The 17,560-nt window shown below is 39.6% G+C and overlaps 1 protein-coding gene across 7 annotated transcripts in view; it reads left to right on the forward strand.

Moving 5' to 3' along the window:
- Positions 1 to 17,560, forward strand: part of LOC130929477 (microtubule cross-linking factor 1) — a 91,484-nt gene that overhangs the window by 36,505 nt on the left and 37,419 nt on the right. For 6 of the 7 annotated variants that reach the window (XR_009066901.1, XM_057856630.1, XM_057856629.1 and 3 more), the window contains exons 6-8: positions 8,034 to 8,159; positions 13,945 to 14,049; positions 16,277 to 16,504. Coding sequence is in view for 6 of the 7 variants with exons in the window: in XM_057856630.1 (XP_057712613.1) it covers positions 8,034 to 8,159; positions 13,945 to 14,049; positions 16,277 to 16,504 (459 nt within the window). In the remaining variant the exon portion in view is untranslated. The remainder of the gene's footprint in view (positions 1 to 8,033; positions 8,160 to 13,944; positions 14,050 to 16,276; positions 16,505 to 17,560) is intronic. The other variant, XM_057856631.1, reaches the window with a different exon arrangement.

Here is a 17,560-nt window from a genome sequence, read left to right on the forward strand (position 1 = left end):
TTGTGTTTGTACGTTGTCACCAAGGAGACAAAACATCACTTTGTGTGTCGTCAAACAAAAAGGCTCTAAAGCAGGGTTGCATGATGAAGGGAGCTTGGCCACTTTCGGGAATGTTTTCCAACCGCTAAGGCCGAGAAGGGAAGCTGCCTTCATCCCCTCCCACTTCTTGCCCTCCTCTTCCTGCAGAGCTCGCTGGCTTAGTCCCGGTGGAGCTGGGTGGATTCTGCACTCGCAGCTCTAACAAGTTTAAAGTAATAAGGTTTCCAGTCGGCCTCACTTTCAGTAGGGATGAACAAGATTTAGGTGGAAAATCACCATGTCATATCTTAGGGGTCGGCAAACTTTAACAATGAAACCAAAGAATAAACAACACTGGGAGCCGCATGGACAAATTGACATTTGAAAAGATACAGTGCCTTGCAAAAGTATTCGGCCCCCTTGAATCTTGCAACCTTTCGCCACATTTCAGGCTTCAAACATAAAGATACGAAATTTAATTTTTTTGTCAAGAATCAACAACAAGTGGGACACAATCGTGAAGTGGAACAACATTTATTGGATAATTTAAACTTTTTTAACAAATAAAAAACTGAAAAGTGGGGCGTGCAATATTATTCGGCCCCTTTACTTTCAGTGCAGCAAACTCACTCCAGAAGTTCAGTGAGGATCTCTGAATGATCCAATGTTGTCCTAAATGACCGATGATGATAAATAGAATCCACCGGTGTGTAATCAAGTCTCCGTATAAATGCACCTGCTCTGTGATAGTCTCAGGGTTCTATTTAAAGCGCAGAGAACATTATGAAAACCAAGGAACACACCAGGCAGGTCCGAGATACTGTTGTGGAGACGTTTAAAGCTGGATTTGGATACAAAAAGATTTCCCAAGCTTTAAACATCTCAAGGAGTACTGTGCAAGCCATCATATTGAAATGGAAGGAGCATCAGACCACTGCAAATCTACCAAGACCCGGCCGTCCTTCCAAACTTTCTTCTCAAACAAGGGGAAAACTGATCAGAAATGCAGCCAAGAGGCCCATGATCACTCTGGATGAACTGCAGAGATCTACAGCTGAGGTGGGAGAGTCTGTCCATAGGACAACAATCAGTCGTATACTGCACAAATCTGGCCTTTATGGAAGAGTGGCAAGAAGAAAGCCATTTCTCAAAGATATCCATAAAAAGTCTCGTTTAAAGTTTGCCACAAGCCACCTGGGAGACACACCAAACATGTGGAAGAAGGTGCTCTGGTCAGATGAAACCAAAATGGAACTTTTTAGCCACAATGCAAAACGATATGTTTGGCGTAAAAGCAACACAGCTCATCACCCTGAACACATCATCCCCACTGTCAAACATGATGGTGGCAGCATCATGGTTTGGGCCTGCTTTTCTTCAGCAGGGACAGGGAAGATGGTTAAAATTAACGGGAAGATGGATGCATGCAAATACAGGAACATTCTGGAAGAAAACCAGTTGGTATCTGCACAAGACCTGAGACTGGGACGGAGATTTATCTTCCAACAGGACAATGGTCCAAAATATAAAGTCAAATCTACAATGGAATGGTTTAAAAATAAACGTATCCAGGCGTTAGAATGGCCAAGTCAAAGTCCAGACCTGAATCCAATCGAGAATCTGTGGAAAGAGCTGAAGACTGCTGTTCACAAACACTCTCCATCCAACCTCACTGAGCTCGAGCTGTTTTGCAAGGAAGAATGGGCAAGAATGTCAGTCTCTCGATGTGCAAAACTGATAGAAACATACCCCAAGCGACTTGCAGCTGTAATTGGAGCAAAAGGTGGCGCTACAAAGTATTAACGCAAGGGGGCCGAATAATATTGCACGCCCCACTTTTGTTTTTTATTTGTTAAAAAAGTTTAAATTATCCAATAAATTTTGTTCCACTTCACGATTGTGTCCCACTTGTTGTTGATTCTTGACAAAAAATTAAAATTTTATATCTTTATGTTTGAAGCCTGAAATGTGGTGAAAGGTTGCAAGGTTCAAGGGGGCCGAATACTTTTGCAAGGCACTGTATATGTAATAGAAATATGGATACAGTGAGGAAAATAAGTATTTGAACACCCTGCAGTTTTGCAAGTTCTCCCACTAAGAAATGGTGGGTGGGTTTGAAATTTTCATGGAAGGTGCTTGTCCACTGTGAGAAACAATCTAAAGAGAAAAAAAGTCAGGAATCACAATGTATGATGTTTTAACAATTTATTTGTATTATACTGCCGCAAATAAGTATTTGAACAGCTGTCTGCTAGCTTGAATTGTGAGCTTCAAAGACCTGTTAGTCACCTTTAAAAAGTCCAACGAATAAGTGGAGTGGAGGTGGACTTTTTGAGTCTGCTTTTTGACCTATTCGAGGTGGTTCGCTGCATATAAACACCTGTCCACCCCATACAATCAGGAAGACTTCAATTACTCACATGGTCAAGACCAAAGAGCTGTCCAAAGACACCAGAGACAGAATTGTAGGCCTCTACAAGGCTGAAAAGGGTTACGGGGCAATTAAGCAGCTTGGTGATATAACATCCACTGTTGGAGCATTTATTAGAAAATGGAAGAAGCCAAACATGATCTCCCTCGGACTGGGGCTCCATGCAAGATCTACTTCGTAGAGTCCTAGGAATGGTGAGGAATCAGCCAAGAACTACACAGTAGGAGTGGGTCAATGACCTAGATGGAGTTGGACCACCATTTCCTAGGTTACTGTTGGTAATACACTAAGATGTCATGGTTTAAAATGCTGCATGGAAAGGAAGGTTCCCCTGCTTAAACCAGCATATGTCCTAGCCCATTTTAAGTTTGCCAATGACCATTTGGATGATCAAAAGGAAACATGGGAGAAAGTCATGTCGTCATATGAGATTAAAATGGAACTTTTTGGTCTTAATTCCACTCATAGTGATTGGAGGAAGAAGAATGAAGAGTGCCAACCCAAGAACACCATCTCTACTGTGAAACATGGAGGTGGTAGCATCATGCTTTGGGGGTATTTTTCTGCATATGGGACTAGACGACAGCACTGTATTAAGGAGAGGATGACCAGTGCCATATAGTGTAAGATTTTGGGGAATAACCTCCTTCCCTCAGAGCATTGAAAATGGGTCGTGACTAGGTCTTCCAACATGACAATGGCCCGAAGCAGAAAGCCATGAAGTGGCTTCGTAAAAATCATATCAAGGTTCTGGAGGAGCCTAGCCAATCTCCAGACTCAAACCTAATAAAAAATCTTTGGAGGAAGCTCAAACTCCGTGTTTCTCAGTGACAGCCCAGAAACCTGATTGATCTAGAGAAGATCTGTGTGGAGTAGTGGTGCCAACTCCCTGCTGCAGTCTGTGCAAACCTGGTGAAAAATTACAGGAAATGTTTGACCTCTGTAATTGTGATCAGAAGCTACTATACCAAATATTAACATTGATGTTCCCAGGTGTTCAAATACTTATTTGCAGCAGTGTAATACAAATAGATTGTTAAAAAATCGGACACTGTGATTTTGGGATTTTTTTCTTTTAGATTGTCTCTCACGGTGGATGAGCACTTACCATTAAAAGGTCACACCCGCCCATCATTTCTAAGTGGGAGAACTTCGCAGGGTGTTCAAATACTTATTTTCCTCACTGTGAACAAAAAAAACACTGTGGTGCATATTGATTTAATGAAGGAGTTCATAATCCTATTAGTAAGCAGAATAAGTACTTTTTACTCAAGAACGCGCCATTCACAGGAGTAGAGACTTGTAGGTACATGTTCCGAGTCATGGCGCAATGACATGGATACGCCTTCCGATTTGCAACTGTGACTTTACATAGTTGGTGAGTTCATGACTTGCAAGAGTGTTCTGTTAACAAACACACAAAACAGTGGGCCTGACTTTGTTAAATCTAGAATTCATTTTAATCCAATTTTCATTTATGTAATATACTGTAAATGTGAGCCGCATCACAGGGTTCAAAGAGCCACGGGTTGCCGACCCCCGTCTTAGACGCTTCCTAGTTGAAAAAGGATATCACAGGTAGACAATATCATTTTTGTTTCTTGGGCAAGGGCAATAATAAGTCAAATTGCAGACACAATCTTCAAATAAAATCAAAAGAATTCTTGAATATTTATGTATTAGCTACCAGGACTCCCCTATTTGTCTTTTGGAGTGGTGGGGTAACACAAAAAAGTGTTGTTTATAGTTTTTGTGTCCGTCAGTTAGCTCACAGGATAAATCCTGGCTAATGGGAAAGTGATTCATTGATGTTTGACTATACTGTACAATTTGTCTTTGGGATTGAGGGACAGTTTGTCGTGACTCAAAAGTAAAAAATAACAAACAAACCAAAAAAAAACCAAATCGTGGAGTGATTTTTTTTTTTACTTGTCCGCGTAGTTGTTAGCATGTAGTCTACTTAATTCTTGCTTGATAGAGACGAAAGGATGTGTGACTTCAATATTTGTCTTCTGGGGAGGGACCAAGATAGGTTTCATTGACACTCAAAACTCAAAAAGAGATAATTATACTCAAATATTTTTGTTTTTGATTGTCATTTTGTTATCTACTAGGTACTATCTGTTTTATGGGGAATGACCAAAGGACATAGAACAGTTATTCCCTCGTGACTCAAATGTCAAAAAGGAAATATTGTATTCGTAAAAAGTGGAGAAAAAAAAAAAAATCCTTTGAACGTATCTTGTTAGCAACCAGGCTATATCCTGGTTCAATGAGTTTGAAAAGTAAAAGTAGTGAAAGAAGTTGAATCAACTTGTCTGCAAGCTAGCAGGCTAGCTCCTAGTTTAACAAGAGTGAGTGTAAGATGACAAGACTAGATATCTACCAATATGGGTTTTTCAGGACCGATACTGATACCGATTATTAGTAGTCAGAGGGGCCGATAACTGATTTTTGGAGCCGACGTCCATTTGCATTAAAAGTGTAAAAATTGGGGTGAAAAAATTGAATGATGCAAACACTGAAATTCATTGAAATGCCTAAAGCATTTTTGTTGAATCACACAAATAGAAAAAAAATAGCTCCAGAAGTGCCTAAATTTCCTAGACTCAGAACCATCTCTTATAAAGTTGAATAAAAGGTTCAATAAATAGTTCTGAATTTTTTTCTGCAGAAAATACAATACAACAAAAATACAGGGAGTTCTCAGGCCCAGCATCACCTCTTATAAAGTTAAATAAAAACTTAGATAATAGCTCCCTAAATTTGACTCTGAATTCTCCACTCTGATGACCTCCTCTAAGTATCCTTGAGCAAGATACTGAACCCCACGTTTCTCCTGGTGCTGTGTCACCAGTAGATAGATGAGATTATAGTCTGAAGCGCTTTGAGAGCCTTTAAAAGGTGGAAAGGCACAATACAAGTGTAACTCTATTTACCATTTCCATTTAACCAATCAGAAGACGGGGTGAATACTAGTGCAGGAGACAGCAGGCAAGAAAAAGAGGCGCAGCTGCATCTGAGCCGAAATTACCCAGTTTTAAATTATTTTTTTTTCATATCGGCGGTTCGATTAAAAAGAGGCCCATACCAATACATGTCTAATTTTCAACTACCTGCCAATTATCGGTCTATCGCTAAACAGGACTGTACCATTTTTTACCTTCAACCGGATACAATGTCATACAATCTCCATACAAACTTTTGTACATACAAAATAGGGTTGCCAACTCCCTGAAAATATAAATAAGGGACACCTCATTGATAGAGCCAGCTGGCCTGATAAGCGTCACCCTTTAATATTTTTTTTTGTATGTGAAAAGTGTTTTTTTTAAAACAATAATTGTAATATAATATTTTCAATCAAATCTGAATTAATTAGGTGCATATTTGGGTGATATAAGCACATGGAAAAACAATAATTATCGGCAATGTATTCCCCCCCCCAAAAAAATAGTAGAATAAAATATACATCAATCATGCTTAATTTAAAATTGTAGAATTTAACCCTTAAGGTCCTCCGCCTTTTTGTGTGTGTGCGTGTGTGTGTATTTGGCCGTTTTTTAAAAATACTTTTTGAAAAGTGCAAATATAAGCTGAGGTAAGTTCAAAGTACCCTCAGCAATAACCGTTTCGCAAATGATCACTCCAAATACAGTATAAGGTTGAAATGCAAACAAAATTGACAAAATACAAAAATCAAATAGCGAAAATAAAGTACACAGAGAAGAACAAGAAAACGAGTGATCATCATTTTAAACTTGCTTTTTACTCAAGCTTCACTCAAACCTCTTAACTCCCACACTCCCACATGTTATCTTCCAGTATCATAGTGACGAGCCACAGTACTTTGTCGAATGAGATGAGCGGGTTTGTTATTGTTCTGTCAGCGCATTGGTCAAAAACCAGGGGAGGCGGGGGAATGCGTTCCCCTACATATTCTTAAAAAGCACTATACAGTACTAGCATTCGTTCATTCTAACAATAAAACACTATAGTTATCCCTCGTTTTTCCACGGGTACTGGGGACCGCCCCCCGATAACGCGAAAATCGAAATTCCACGAAGTACAAGCTACATATAAGGCATGTTTTTTCCCAAAGTATCATTAAAAAAAAACAAAAAAAACTTATATGTATATTTTAATCAATGTTTTTTAAGCAATTACTATATAAATGAGATATATATGAAAGAAAACAAGTATATTTTCATAAATATTTTTTAAGCAATTACGATATAAATGAGATATACGTAAAAGAAAATAATTTGTACATGTATACATGCATATACTGTATCTTAACATTTTTAAATAAAATACTGTATTTATTAATTTTTTTCAATTGAAAAAGTTCGCAATAGACAGAGGGCACGAAGTTTGAAGCGCGATATAGCGAGGGATCACTGTATTTTCGATTTTCATGACAATATAGGACAAAGCGTGTCCCTTGTAAGATTAATACAGGACGCTTACTTTTGTTTCTGAATACTGGATGATCCCGTTATTCAAGGGACGGTTGGCAACCCTAATACAAAATCACATGCTTTTATTATGACATCGGCGCCGTAAAACCATATATACAGTATGTGTGATTGAGCGCGTGCATTACTGCACTTGACTCGCTTTCATGTTCGCAGTTACATTCGTTCATTCGCCTCCTCCCAGACAAAATGGATTGGATGTCTTGCCAACATAAAACCAACAGGAGGTGACACCAAATCACCAGGAAATGATCCAAAATTAACTGAAAGTTACCCAAAAGTAACTTAAAATGACATGGAAGTGATGCAAAATGCCTGCAATTGGCAATGAAAGACGTCCAATTCTCTCATACTGGAAGGACTGGTTTTGAATGCTCACCTTCCAGTACTGGAAACTTAGTTGGCCGAAAAATGAACTACAGTAGTCATATATTGTTGCCATAAATTTGGCCCGCGAACCAAAACGAGTTTTACACTCCTGATGTAGTCCATGTCTACGTTACGTAGTAGTTACATAGTTCGTGGTTTTAAACAAACTGACATTGACACAATTTTTTTTTTCTTACTTTGGGCAACATGTCAGCATGTTGAGCGGCCATTTTGTTGTTCCTGGCACGCTCGCTTTGCCGCACTGCACCTTTTTTTGCCATGGTTACTTCTCAAGCCAGCTGCTTTGGTTTGGACTCACGTGTCCGTCATTGCATGCGCTTCATAACAAGTCTTTTGCATTCTTTCCACCCCCCCTGCCCTGAACCCCTTGTAATCCCCCCACCTTCTCACTCCCTTCAGATGTTCCAGCCCGCCATTTTGTTCATTCTCATTCTTGTCCTCTTCTCATCTCTGTCATACGCCGTCATCTTTAAGTTGGTCTTCCTCTTTGCGCTCTTTTTTCTACTTTAGTCTATTTTTTGTCTTTTTAGTTGCCCCCCCTTGCTCGTATTCATCAGCCATTCACTGTTTTTTCTTTCTGTTTCCCGCTCGCGTTCTTTCTTCCTCACCCGCTTTGTGGTCCTCTTGTCTTTTTTGTCCACCTGTCACATCACCACAATCTCCACCACACCCTCCTTTCCACTTCCCGGACCCCCCCCCCCCATCCTCACTCACAGTCCGGTCAGCGGGATGAGCTGGAGTGGCGTGTAGGACAGGAGCGAAGCGTGGAGACCCACAACCAGAGCAGGGGAGGTGCGGCGGGACTCGCTAGGTACCACAGACCCCTGGTTTTAAGAGCAGAGGTCAGTGACGCCCAAATCCTCCCTGTCCCCATCTACTTCCTGCCCCTGTGGACTGTGCGAACCCTTGACCCCTGTGACTTTTTTCTCTAATACCAATATAATATCACCAATTCATGATGAAACAAAAACATTTTATTGCAATTAATGTGACTGTGTGAAATGAAACACCACAATTTTTAACATAATTTTTTTTTTTATGTACATACAGTGGTCCCTCTACTTACGAATCTCTCTACATGCAGAATTTTCAGGGAAAATATTGCCTCTTGTTTAGAAAAAAAAAAGGATTTGAAAGGTATACAGTATGGCTGGGACTCGCAGCTCCCAGAGTTTACTGAACGTAACATACAGTGGTATGAAAAAGTATTTTGAACCTTTTGGAATATCTCAAATTTCTGCATAAAATTACCATCAAATGTGATCTGTTCTCTGTCAAAATCACACAGATGTAAGAACAGTGTTTTAACTAAAACCACCCAAACATTTATAGGTTTTCATATTATAATGAGGATAGCATGCAAACAATGACAGATGGGGGGGGGGGGGGGGGGGGGGGGGTAAGTGAACCCTCTGCCCTAAGGAGACTTAAATGGCTTGGTCAAAAGAGCTGTCTGAAGACCTGCAGATCAAGGAATGATGATTTTTATATAGCTGGGAAAGGATACAAATCCCATCTCTAAAAGTCTGGATGTTCATCATTCGACAGTTAGAGAAGTTGTCTACAAATGGAGATTCGGCACTGTTGCTTCTCTCCCAAGGAGTGGCTGTCCACAACAGATGACACCAAGAGTTTAGCGCAGAATACCCAGAGAGGTAAAAAAAGAACCCTAGAGTGTTTGCTAAAGACAATCACTGGACAGTCCATATCTCTGTGCACACATCAACTATGCGGAGGAAGCCACTGCTGTCTAAAAAAAAAAAAAAATATTGTTGCTCGTTTAATGTTCGCAAAAAGGCACTTGGACACTCCACAGACGTTTTGGCAAAATATTTTGTGGACTGATGAAACCAAAGTTGAATTGTTTGGGAGTAACACACAACGTCATGTGTGGAGGAAAAATGGAACAGCTCACAAACATCAACACCTCATCCCCACCCTGAAGCATTGTGGAGGGAGCATCATGATTTGGGGCTGTTTTCCTGCCTCAGGGCCTGTACAACTTGCAATCATTAATGGAAGAATGAATCCAAAAGTTTATCAGGATGTTTGGCAGGAAAACCTGAGGTCGTCTGTCAGACAATTAGAGCTAAAAAGAGGATGGATGCTGCAACAAGACAATGATCCAAAATACAGAGGTAAATCAACTTCAGAATGGTTTCAGGAGAGCAATATACACGTTCTGGAGTGGCCAACTCAAAGTCCAGACATAAACCCCACATCCCAAGAATCTGACTGAACTACAGCAGTTTTGTAGAGAACAATGGTCCAAGATGAATCCTGATCGGTGTGCCAGACTGATCTGCAGCAACAGGAAGCGTCTGGTTGAAGTTATTGCTGCCAAAGGGTGTGTGTGTGTGTGCAAAATATTAAATGTCATGGTTCATGTACTTATTTTTCCCCCTTCTGTCATTGTTTGCATACTGTCCTCATTAAAATATGAAAACCTATAAATGTTTGGGTGGCTTTAGTTCACGCAGACACTGTTTTTTTTTCATCTGTGTGATTTTGACAAAGATCATTTCACATTTGATGGTGATTTTATGCAGAAATGTGAGAAATTTCAAAAGATTCAGATACTTTTTCATACCACTGTAGTTTGAAACATGTAAATAAAACATTAGTACAGTACTATAAATAACATACATTAAGTAATGTATAAATAATGTAAATAATACGGACTGTACATTCATTCTCTCAATCTCTTATAGGACACGTGTGTTTGTAAGAGTGTATACATACGTAGATGTAAATAAAGAGTATATAAATATGTTTTCAGAACTCTTTTTTTTCTTATAACAAGATAAAAAAATCTATGACGCAGCAAGGGAGCGAAAGTTCAGCCGTAAAGTAGCGAGTGATCACTGTATTTAAAAACATATATACTATATTAACACACATTTTTGTTTTGACACCCTCAAAATATATAGCTACCTCACTACAGTGGTACCTTGAGATATGAAAGTTTCAGTACGCGGAAAAATAATTTTACAATCATTTTTTAGAAGCTTTTTCGCTTAATCAGTGTTGTTTTTGGCAGCCCTTTTAATTTTCGGCTTAGTCTTTTGGACGAAAATACTACAAACGATTATGATCAAAATCAGGTTCATACCAGCACTAAATCAGGGGCAGATTTGTCTAAACTACTACCATTTTTAAAAATGAGATGTAAAGGATTAATTCAGGAGTACTGCTCCTAAATTATGTCCAAACCACCAAACGCATCCATTCTTCCTATAATACTCTCTCAGTAGGAATTCAGTGTATTATTTTCAATTAATTGTACCGACCTGGATGCAACGGACTGTTTTAAGTTTAACTTTAAGAGGGCGCTTTAGCATTTAGCGAATGGGAATGCTATGCTAACATTACGAGTTACAGTTAGTGTGTGATGATCACTCTGCACAGACCTTTGAAGGCTGAAGCAATATTGCATATTCTCTTTTGCCAAGATAAGAACGCAAATCTTACCATTTGTGTCAAAAAAAGCAAGCCTGGAGGGAAGCCTAGCTTGAAGCCTGGTAAGTTTGCTAGAAAGGTGGAGATATGGTTAAGTCACATGAGTGGCACAACCAAACATGGTGAAGATGTAGGCTTACTAACTACACGTACAATAAACAAATATCACGCATTGTGAACATATGACAGAAACTTTTGCATTACATTTTCGTCTCGTTCTCGTCTTGCTAAATGAAAACTGGCAATGGTCTCATCATGTTGGAGTCATCCAAGATCTTTTTAGCTCACCATTGTCATGTCTTGGTCATGAAAAATATGTTTGTTAACAAAATGTTTTCGTTATCGTCATCATTGACGAAAACAACAGTGCGCTTCATACTACAAAATATTATCATACGAAAGATAATATGCATTGTAACAGATAATTCCCACTGGCAGCAGTGCGAAAATGTTACGTTTGACTATAAATGTAATTGAATGAAATATACACGCCACAATGTGTTACACAATGCTCATTTGTATGAAATGAAAGAATATATATAACATAACTAACAAGCGATGCTTTATCCAGAAACAAACAGCGAGGTAGCTAGCAAGCAAGCAATGGCTGCTGAAGGCAGCTCGTCTTTTAGCAGGTGTTTGCTATGAGCTTGAGTAGTCATGTGATAACGTATGTAGAATGAGCTTGAACCTAACAAACTAGTTACACTTAGGGGGGCGACAAAGCATTACAAATAAAGACAGGCAATCAGAGGACATGACAGCAAATTTATTGTGTTTTTAGGAACGAATTAGGCGATTTACATGTAAAACGCGATTCATTATATTAAAAAAAAAAAAAAAAAGAAAAAAGTCGTGATACGAAAGCCACTCTGGAGCAAATTAATTTTTTGAGGTACCACTGTATATATCTTCTAATTACAATACCGTAGATAATTTCTTGATAATTAATTTTAAAGCAACACTTAATAACTTTTCAACTTTCATTAAACATACGCTTAACTTTTGTGATTAACCATGGACGTACAAGTAGTTGAATGACTCCTCTGTCATCTGTATCACTTTCACTGGCACTTAGCAGCTTGGAAGAGGGTGGTAAGGACCCAGCCACACACAAAAAAACTGCCAATGTGCTGCCTGCTTTCAACAAATGTCACCTCACCCTTCCCCCATTTGTTACATTGTCAATTTGTCATATGATATTGTTTAGCCACAATTAGATGCATATCCTCATCACTATTCATACTTCGCACAGCCACTGGAAACACAAATGTTGTTCAGTCCGAATGTAGTTCAGTTACAACACTTGCGCAAGTCTTCATGGGAAGTGCGTCTTCTGTTAGGCAAAACACTACCACTTTTGTCCACTGGCGTAGCAAAAATCACTGACACTGAAAATTATTAAGTGTTGCTATAAGAAAAAGTATATTATTATTAAAATTCGAAAATTCCTGTGATTGGCTGGCAACCAATTCAGGGTGTACCCTGCCTACTGCCCGTAGTGAGCTGGGATAGGCTCCAGCACCTCCGCGACCCTCGTGAGGAAAAGCGGCATGGAAAATGAATGAATGAATGAATGAATGAAATTCGAAAATTCACCACCAAAGACTCCATTTTTCTTTACAGTGTTATTCTGAAATATCAAGAACATGTATCATAAGAACAGAGAAATACCAAATCTAGAGTGAGAGCCGCAATACATGATTAACTATGATGTACTACATATTCCAATTAAGAGTCATCATTTAATTGGCTACCTTCATAAAACATTCTTATCTTAAATTAGAGTAGCTAACCCTATGTAATAGGTTGGAAGTGCCACTAATTTCTTGTAGCCCCACACCCCAAAAGATTTTACCAGTCTTTGAATATGAAAAATAGTTTTGTTTTTCGCTAATAAAAACAATAAAAACTGTTTTAACATAAGTAAATAAAATGCATGTCATTGTCACTCCAAAAAAAAAAAAAAAACCACAAAAAAAAATATCTTTCATTGTATGTGACAAATAGTTTAGTACAAATTAATACCGCCCCTTTCTTCATTTATGGGCAAAAAACACTTTGATTTGTTATTCAAAGAATTGTTTTAAAATTAAGGTGCCGTTTACATGGTGACGCTGTCTCCATTCCACCGAGGGTGCAATTCCATGTGAAAACGATGTAGTATTCATGCCAGGCCCTAGGGAGCGGTGCAGTTTTACGAGGCGACAGCCAATGATGCACTTCCTTGACACCAACCTCCTCAGCCCAGAAGACAACATACCCGCCCACTCGAACCAATGGCGTCCACACGTTTTTTTTCTTTTGCTTCATTGGGCACAAAAACGCAAACATAAAATATATTTGAATTAATAATATTATAAAAACAGTAAATTAAAGCTAACGCTCCGCCATGTTTGCTGTTCTGAATGTTTACTAGCAGTGACTGCACGTGCCCAAAGTGACGTGTGCTAGTGCTGATGTCATCGGAGCGAGAGCGTTCCATTCATATGGTTACGCCGCAATCCCCGCAATCGAATCATTCCGCTTTGGAGACCGGAATCAGAAGTTTACATTTTCGCCGTCACCATGTACAATAGTTGCGTCTTGGTGTCGCAGCGTCACCATGTAAACGGTCCAAAAATCACCAAATTTTAATGTGTCAGACTGATAGTAATCTCTGATTATGTTGTAAATAAATGCATCATTAACTCTATCCCTGCTTTACCACTAACAGATGCAGTAATGTACTTTAAATGATTTTCATAAACTTTCATTCATTCCAGTTTTTCTACTGACTATCAGGTAGACTTACTGTATATAGTATATGCTTTTTAACGCTGCACTTCCCACCCCCACCCCTCACTTTGCTTGCTTTCCCGCTTGATTTAATCTGGAAAAACTTCACGATTTGACTCTCCTTTTGCCTCACAATGTGACTTTAGTTCAAACGTACAATCGGTTAAATGTGATGTAACAAATTACAGCACATCTGCGTGCACGCCTTCCGTAATCCGTGAGGTGGAGAGGGAATGAGGCGGGATTAGCTCTGTGTGGCCCACGTTTGACCGGGTCCAGTCGTGATGTTGGCAAACGATTAATTTTTTTCTTAAACAGGAGAATCGTGTGGACCTTTCTCAAAATGGGTGGCGTAGTCACATGTGTAAAACTGACTTTTGTCGCACATAGCCACGGGAGATTCCCACTCTCGACGCCCAGCTTCGTCCGGATCACGAACGATTGATGAGAGTCACGACAGAAGAGCGGGATGCGCCGGTCGTCTCATTGCCTCAGGTAGAGGGATTCATGCTATTAGCCCTTTATTTCGTACTCGTTTAACTCATTGGCTGCCATTGATGGTGCCAATGCTGTCAATGGCACTGAAAAAGAGTAAGATTTAAAGCCAAGCCTTCCATTTTAAATAAATTGGACGTCTATTGTTGCCCAAAAAATCTTTTATAGTCTTATTTGAGACCATAAAAAGAGTGTATTTTTCAGTTATTTTTTCCATTTTAATGTTATTAATTTCCATTAATTTATTAATGTATAATTTTGTTTAGTTATAAAAAATTATATAAATACAGTTGTATGAAAAAGTATCTGAACCTTTTGGAATTTCTCACATTACTGCATAAAATCACCATTAAATGTGATCTGATCTTTGTCAAAATCACACAGATGAAAAAACAGCGTCTGCTTTAACTAAAACCACCCAAACATTTATATGTTTTCATATTTTAATGAGGATAGCATGCAAACAATGACAGAAGGGGGAAAAATAAGTAAGCAAACCCTCTGCCTAAGGAGACTTAAGAGCAATTGAAACCTATTTCTATCAAACACTTTAATTCAGGTGTGTGCACAATCACTGATGAGTGGTTTAAAGCTGTCCTGCCCACTATAAAACACACACCTGGTAAGAATTGTCTTGATGAGAAGCATTGTCTGATGTGCGTCATGGCTCGGTCGAAAAAGCTGTTTGAAGACCTGCGATCAAGGTTTGTTGATTTGTGTTAAGCTGGGAAAGGATACAAAACCATCTGTAAAAGTCTGGATGTTCATCAATGGACAGTCAGAGAAGTTGTCCACAAATGGAGAGAGTTTGGCACTGTTTCTTCTCTCCCAAGGAGTGGCCGTCCACCAAAGATGATGCCAAGAGTTCAGCGTAGAATACTCAGAGTGGTAAAAAAGAACCCTAGAGTGTCTGCTAAAGACTTACAGAAATCACTGGCACTGTCCAATATCTCTGTGCACACATCAACTAAATGTAAAACTATGACCAAGAATGGTGTTCATGGGAGTCCACGGAGGAAGCCATTGCTGTCAAAAAAAAAGCATTGTTGCTCGTTTAATGTTCTCAAAAAGGCACTTGGACACTCCACAGAAGTTTTGGCAAAATATTTTGTGGACTGATGAAACCAAAGTTGAAATGTTTGGGAGTAACGCAAAACATCATGTGTGGAGGAAAAATGGAACAGCTCACCTACATCAACACACCATCCCCACCGTGAAGCATAGTGGAGGGAGCATCATGATTTAGGGCTGTTTTGCTTCCTCAGGCCCTGGCAATCATTAATGGGAGAATGAATTCAAAAGCTTATCAAGATGTTTTGCAGGAAAACCCGAGGCCGTCTGTCAGACAGAGTTAAAAAGAGGATGGATGCTGCAACAAGACAATGATCCAAAACACAGAAATAAATCAATTTCAGAATGGTTTCAGAACAACAAAATACACGTTCTGGAGTGGCCAAGTCAAAGTCCAGACTTGAATCCCATTGAGGTGCTGTGGCATGACCTAAAGACAGCAATTCATGCCTGACATCCCAGGAATATGACTGAACTACATCAATTTTGTAGAGAAGAATGGGCCAAGAATAGTCCTGATCAATGTGCCAAACTGATCTGCAGCTACAGGAAGCGTCTGGTTGGAGTTATTGCTGCCAAAGGGGGGGTTCACTTTTTTATTTTCCCCCTTTCTGTCATTGTTTGCATACTAAGCTCATTAAAATATGAAAACCTTTAAATGTTTGGGTGGTTTTAGTTAAAACTGTTTTTTCATCTGTGTGATTTTGACAAAGATCAGATCACATTTGACGGTGATTTTATGCAGAAATGTGAAAAATTCCAAAGGGTTCAGATACATTTTCATACCTTTGTATATATAAGATCTGGCATCCACGTATGTGAAAATCACATTTTGGGTTATACAGGGCACTCTTGTTATCCAAACATGAATATTGTGGCCTAACATTACCCAAAATGCAGTACGTGAGTTAAAGAAAATACTGTATGATACATGACAATCAATGTTGATATTCAACATGATAACATGATATCTTGGTGACAGGTGAATTATCATGTTTCAGTACCACTGACCTCCAACCTATTTGAACTCGGAGGCGCTTCCAGCTTCTCCTAGTTGTATGGATTAGACATCTATCACTATCAGTGCAGGCGGAAGCTAATGAAGTAAGACAATATTTACTACATTTCATTGTTTCTGCTCACGCTGTTTTCACAGGAGGACGAGCGCATGCATCCGGAGCCCCAGCGCCCACGTCTGGAGCTACCGGGCCTCCTCCAGGCTCCGGAAGCTTCCTGGGCTCAGGAGCGAGCTGTCCTGCAGCAAGAGGTCCGCCTCTTCCGCCGCAATACAGCTATCTTCTATGTGAAGCTCAAGTCCATCCTGGCACGTTGGAGGCTCGGAGGCAAGGACGGCACTTTACCCGACGACGGCACACAACCAGAAGTGAGCCGCTCTGAAATTTATTTGGAAGTGGTACGGCAGGAATTGTGATGATAAGATACTACACAGGTGTCAAACTGGTGGCCCCTGGGCCAGATTCGGCCTGCCACTGCATTTTGCTTGGCCCGCCAAAGTAAATGATGTTTCTCGCTGAAATTAAATTTCTCTTTTCTTCAATGTAGGATCAAGGGCTAAAGAAATTTGAGAATAGCTACTGAGCTGTCCCTTTTTTCATTCATTCATCTTCCAAGCTGCTTATCTTCAACGAGGGTTGCGGGGTGCTGGAGCCTATCCCAGATAACTGGGCAGACTGAATTGGTTGCCAGCTAACACAGGGCACAATGAAACAAACAACAATTTATGCACACTGTTGGGTCTAAACTTACTTGTATCTAGCAAAATAATAAAGACCTAGAGGAGGGCGGAGAGAGAATCAGACTTGAGACGAAAATAAAGCTTTTAACACTGACGGCCGTCAGGAGAAAGATTGATGCAGCCCGTGTGGCTTCAACAAGCTTATCTAATCTAACCCCTGAGGAGGCCAGCCTTTTATTAAGGAGTAGGAGAGCATTCATTGCACATGCGTAAGTTTTGTTTTATCATTTACTGAGAACAAAAACCAGAATGAAACATTATGGTGTCATTTACTGAAAACAGAAACTTTACTCTTTCCATTGTGTAAACACTAAAAAGCATAAGTGAATAGAGAAAACAATCATAACACCTAGTTTTAAACACACATAATTGCACTTACTATTGTAAATATTGTTAATACTGTTATTGTAAATATTGTTAATACTGTTATTGTGCAAAAGCATTAAAGCACATCTCACATTTCCCTCCTGTTGTGGGTTTAAAACTTTTCAGCTTTCATCAGAGTTAGACATTCCCGAGAGTGGGGTTGGTGTCAGACCCGTCAATTATCCATTAGCAGGAGTTATGAAATTGCCACGATAGGGGCGAAAAACCTAAGCACGTAGGAAAAAATTCCCCTATTCCCTCCCCATTAGCACTAGGGACGAGAGCAGCTTCATTGCCATGGCTTCATGGAACACAAAA

This window comes from Corythoichthys intestinalis, chromosome 14, assembly GCF_030265065.1.
Source record: "Corythoichthys intestinalis isolate RoL2023-P3 chromosome 14, ASM3026506v1, whole genome shotgun sequence".
NCBI classification, from domain to species: domain Eukaryota; kingdom Metazoa; phylum Chordata; class Actinopteri; order Syngnathiformes; family Syngnathidae; genus Corythoichthys; species Corythoichthys intestinalis.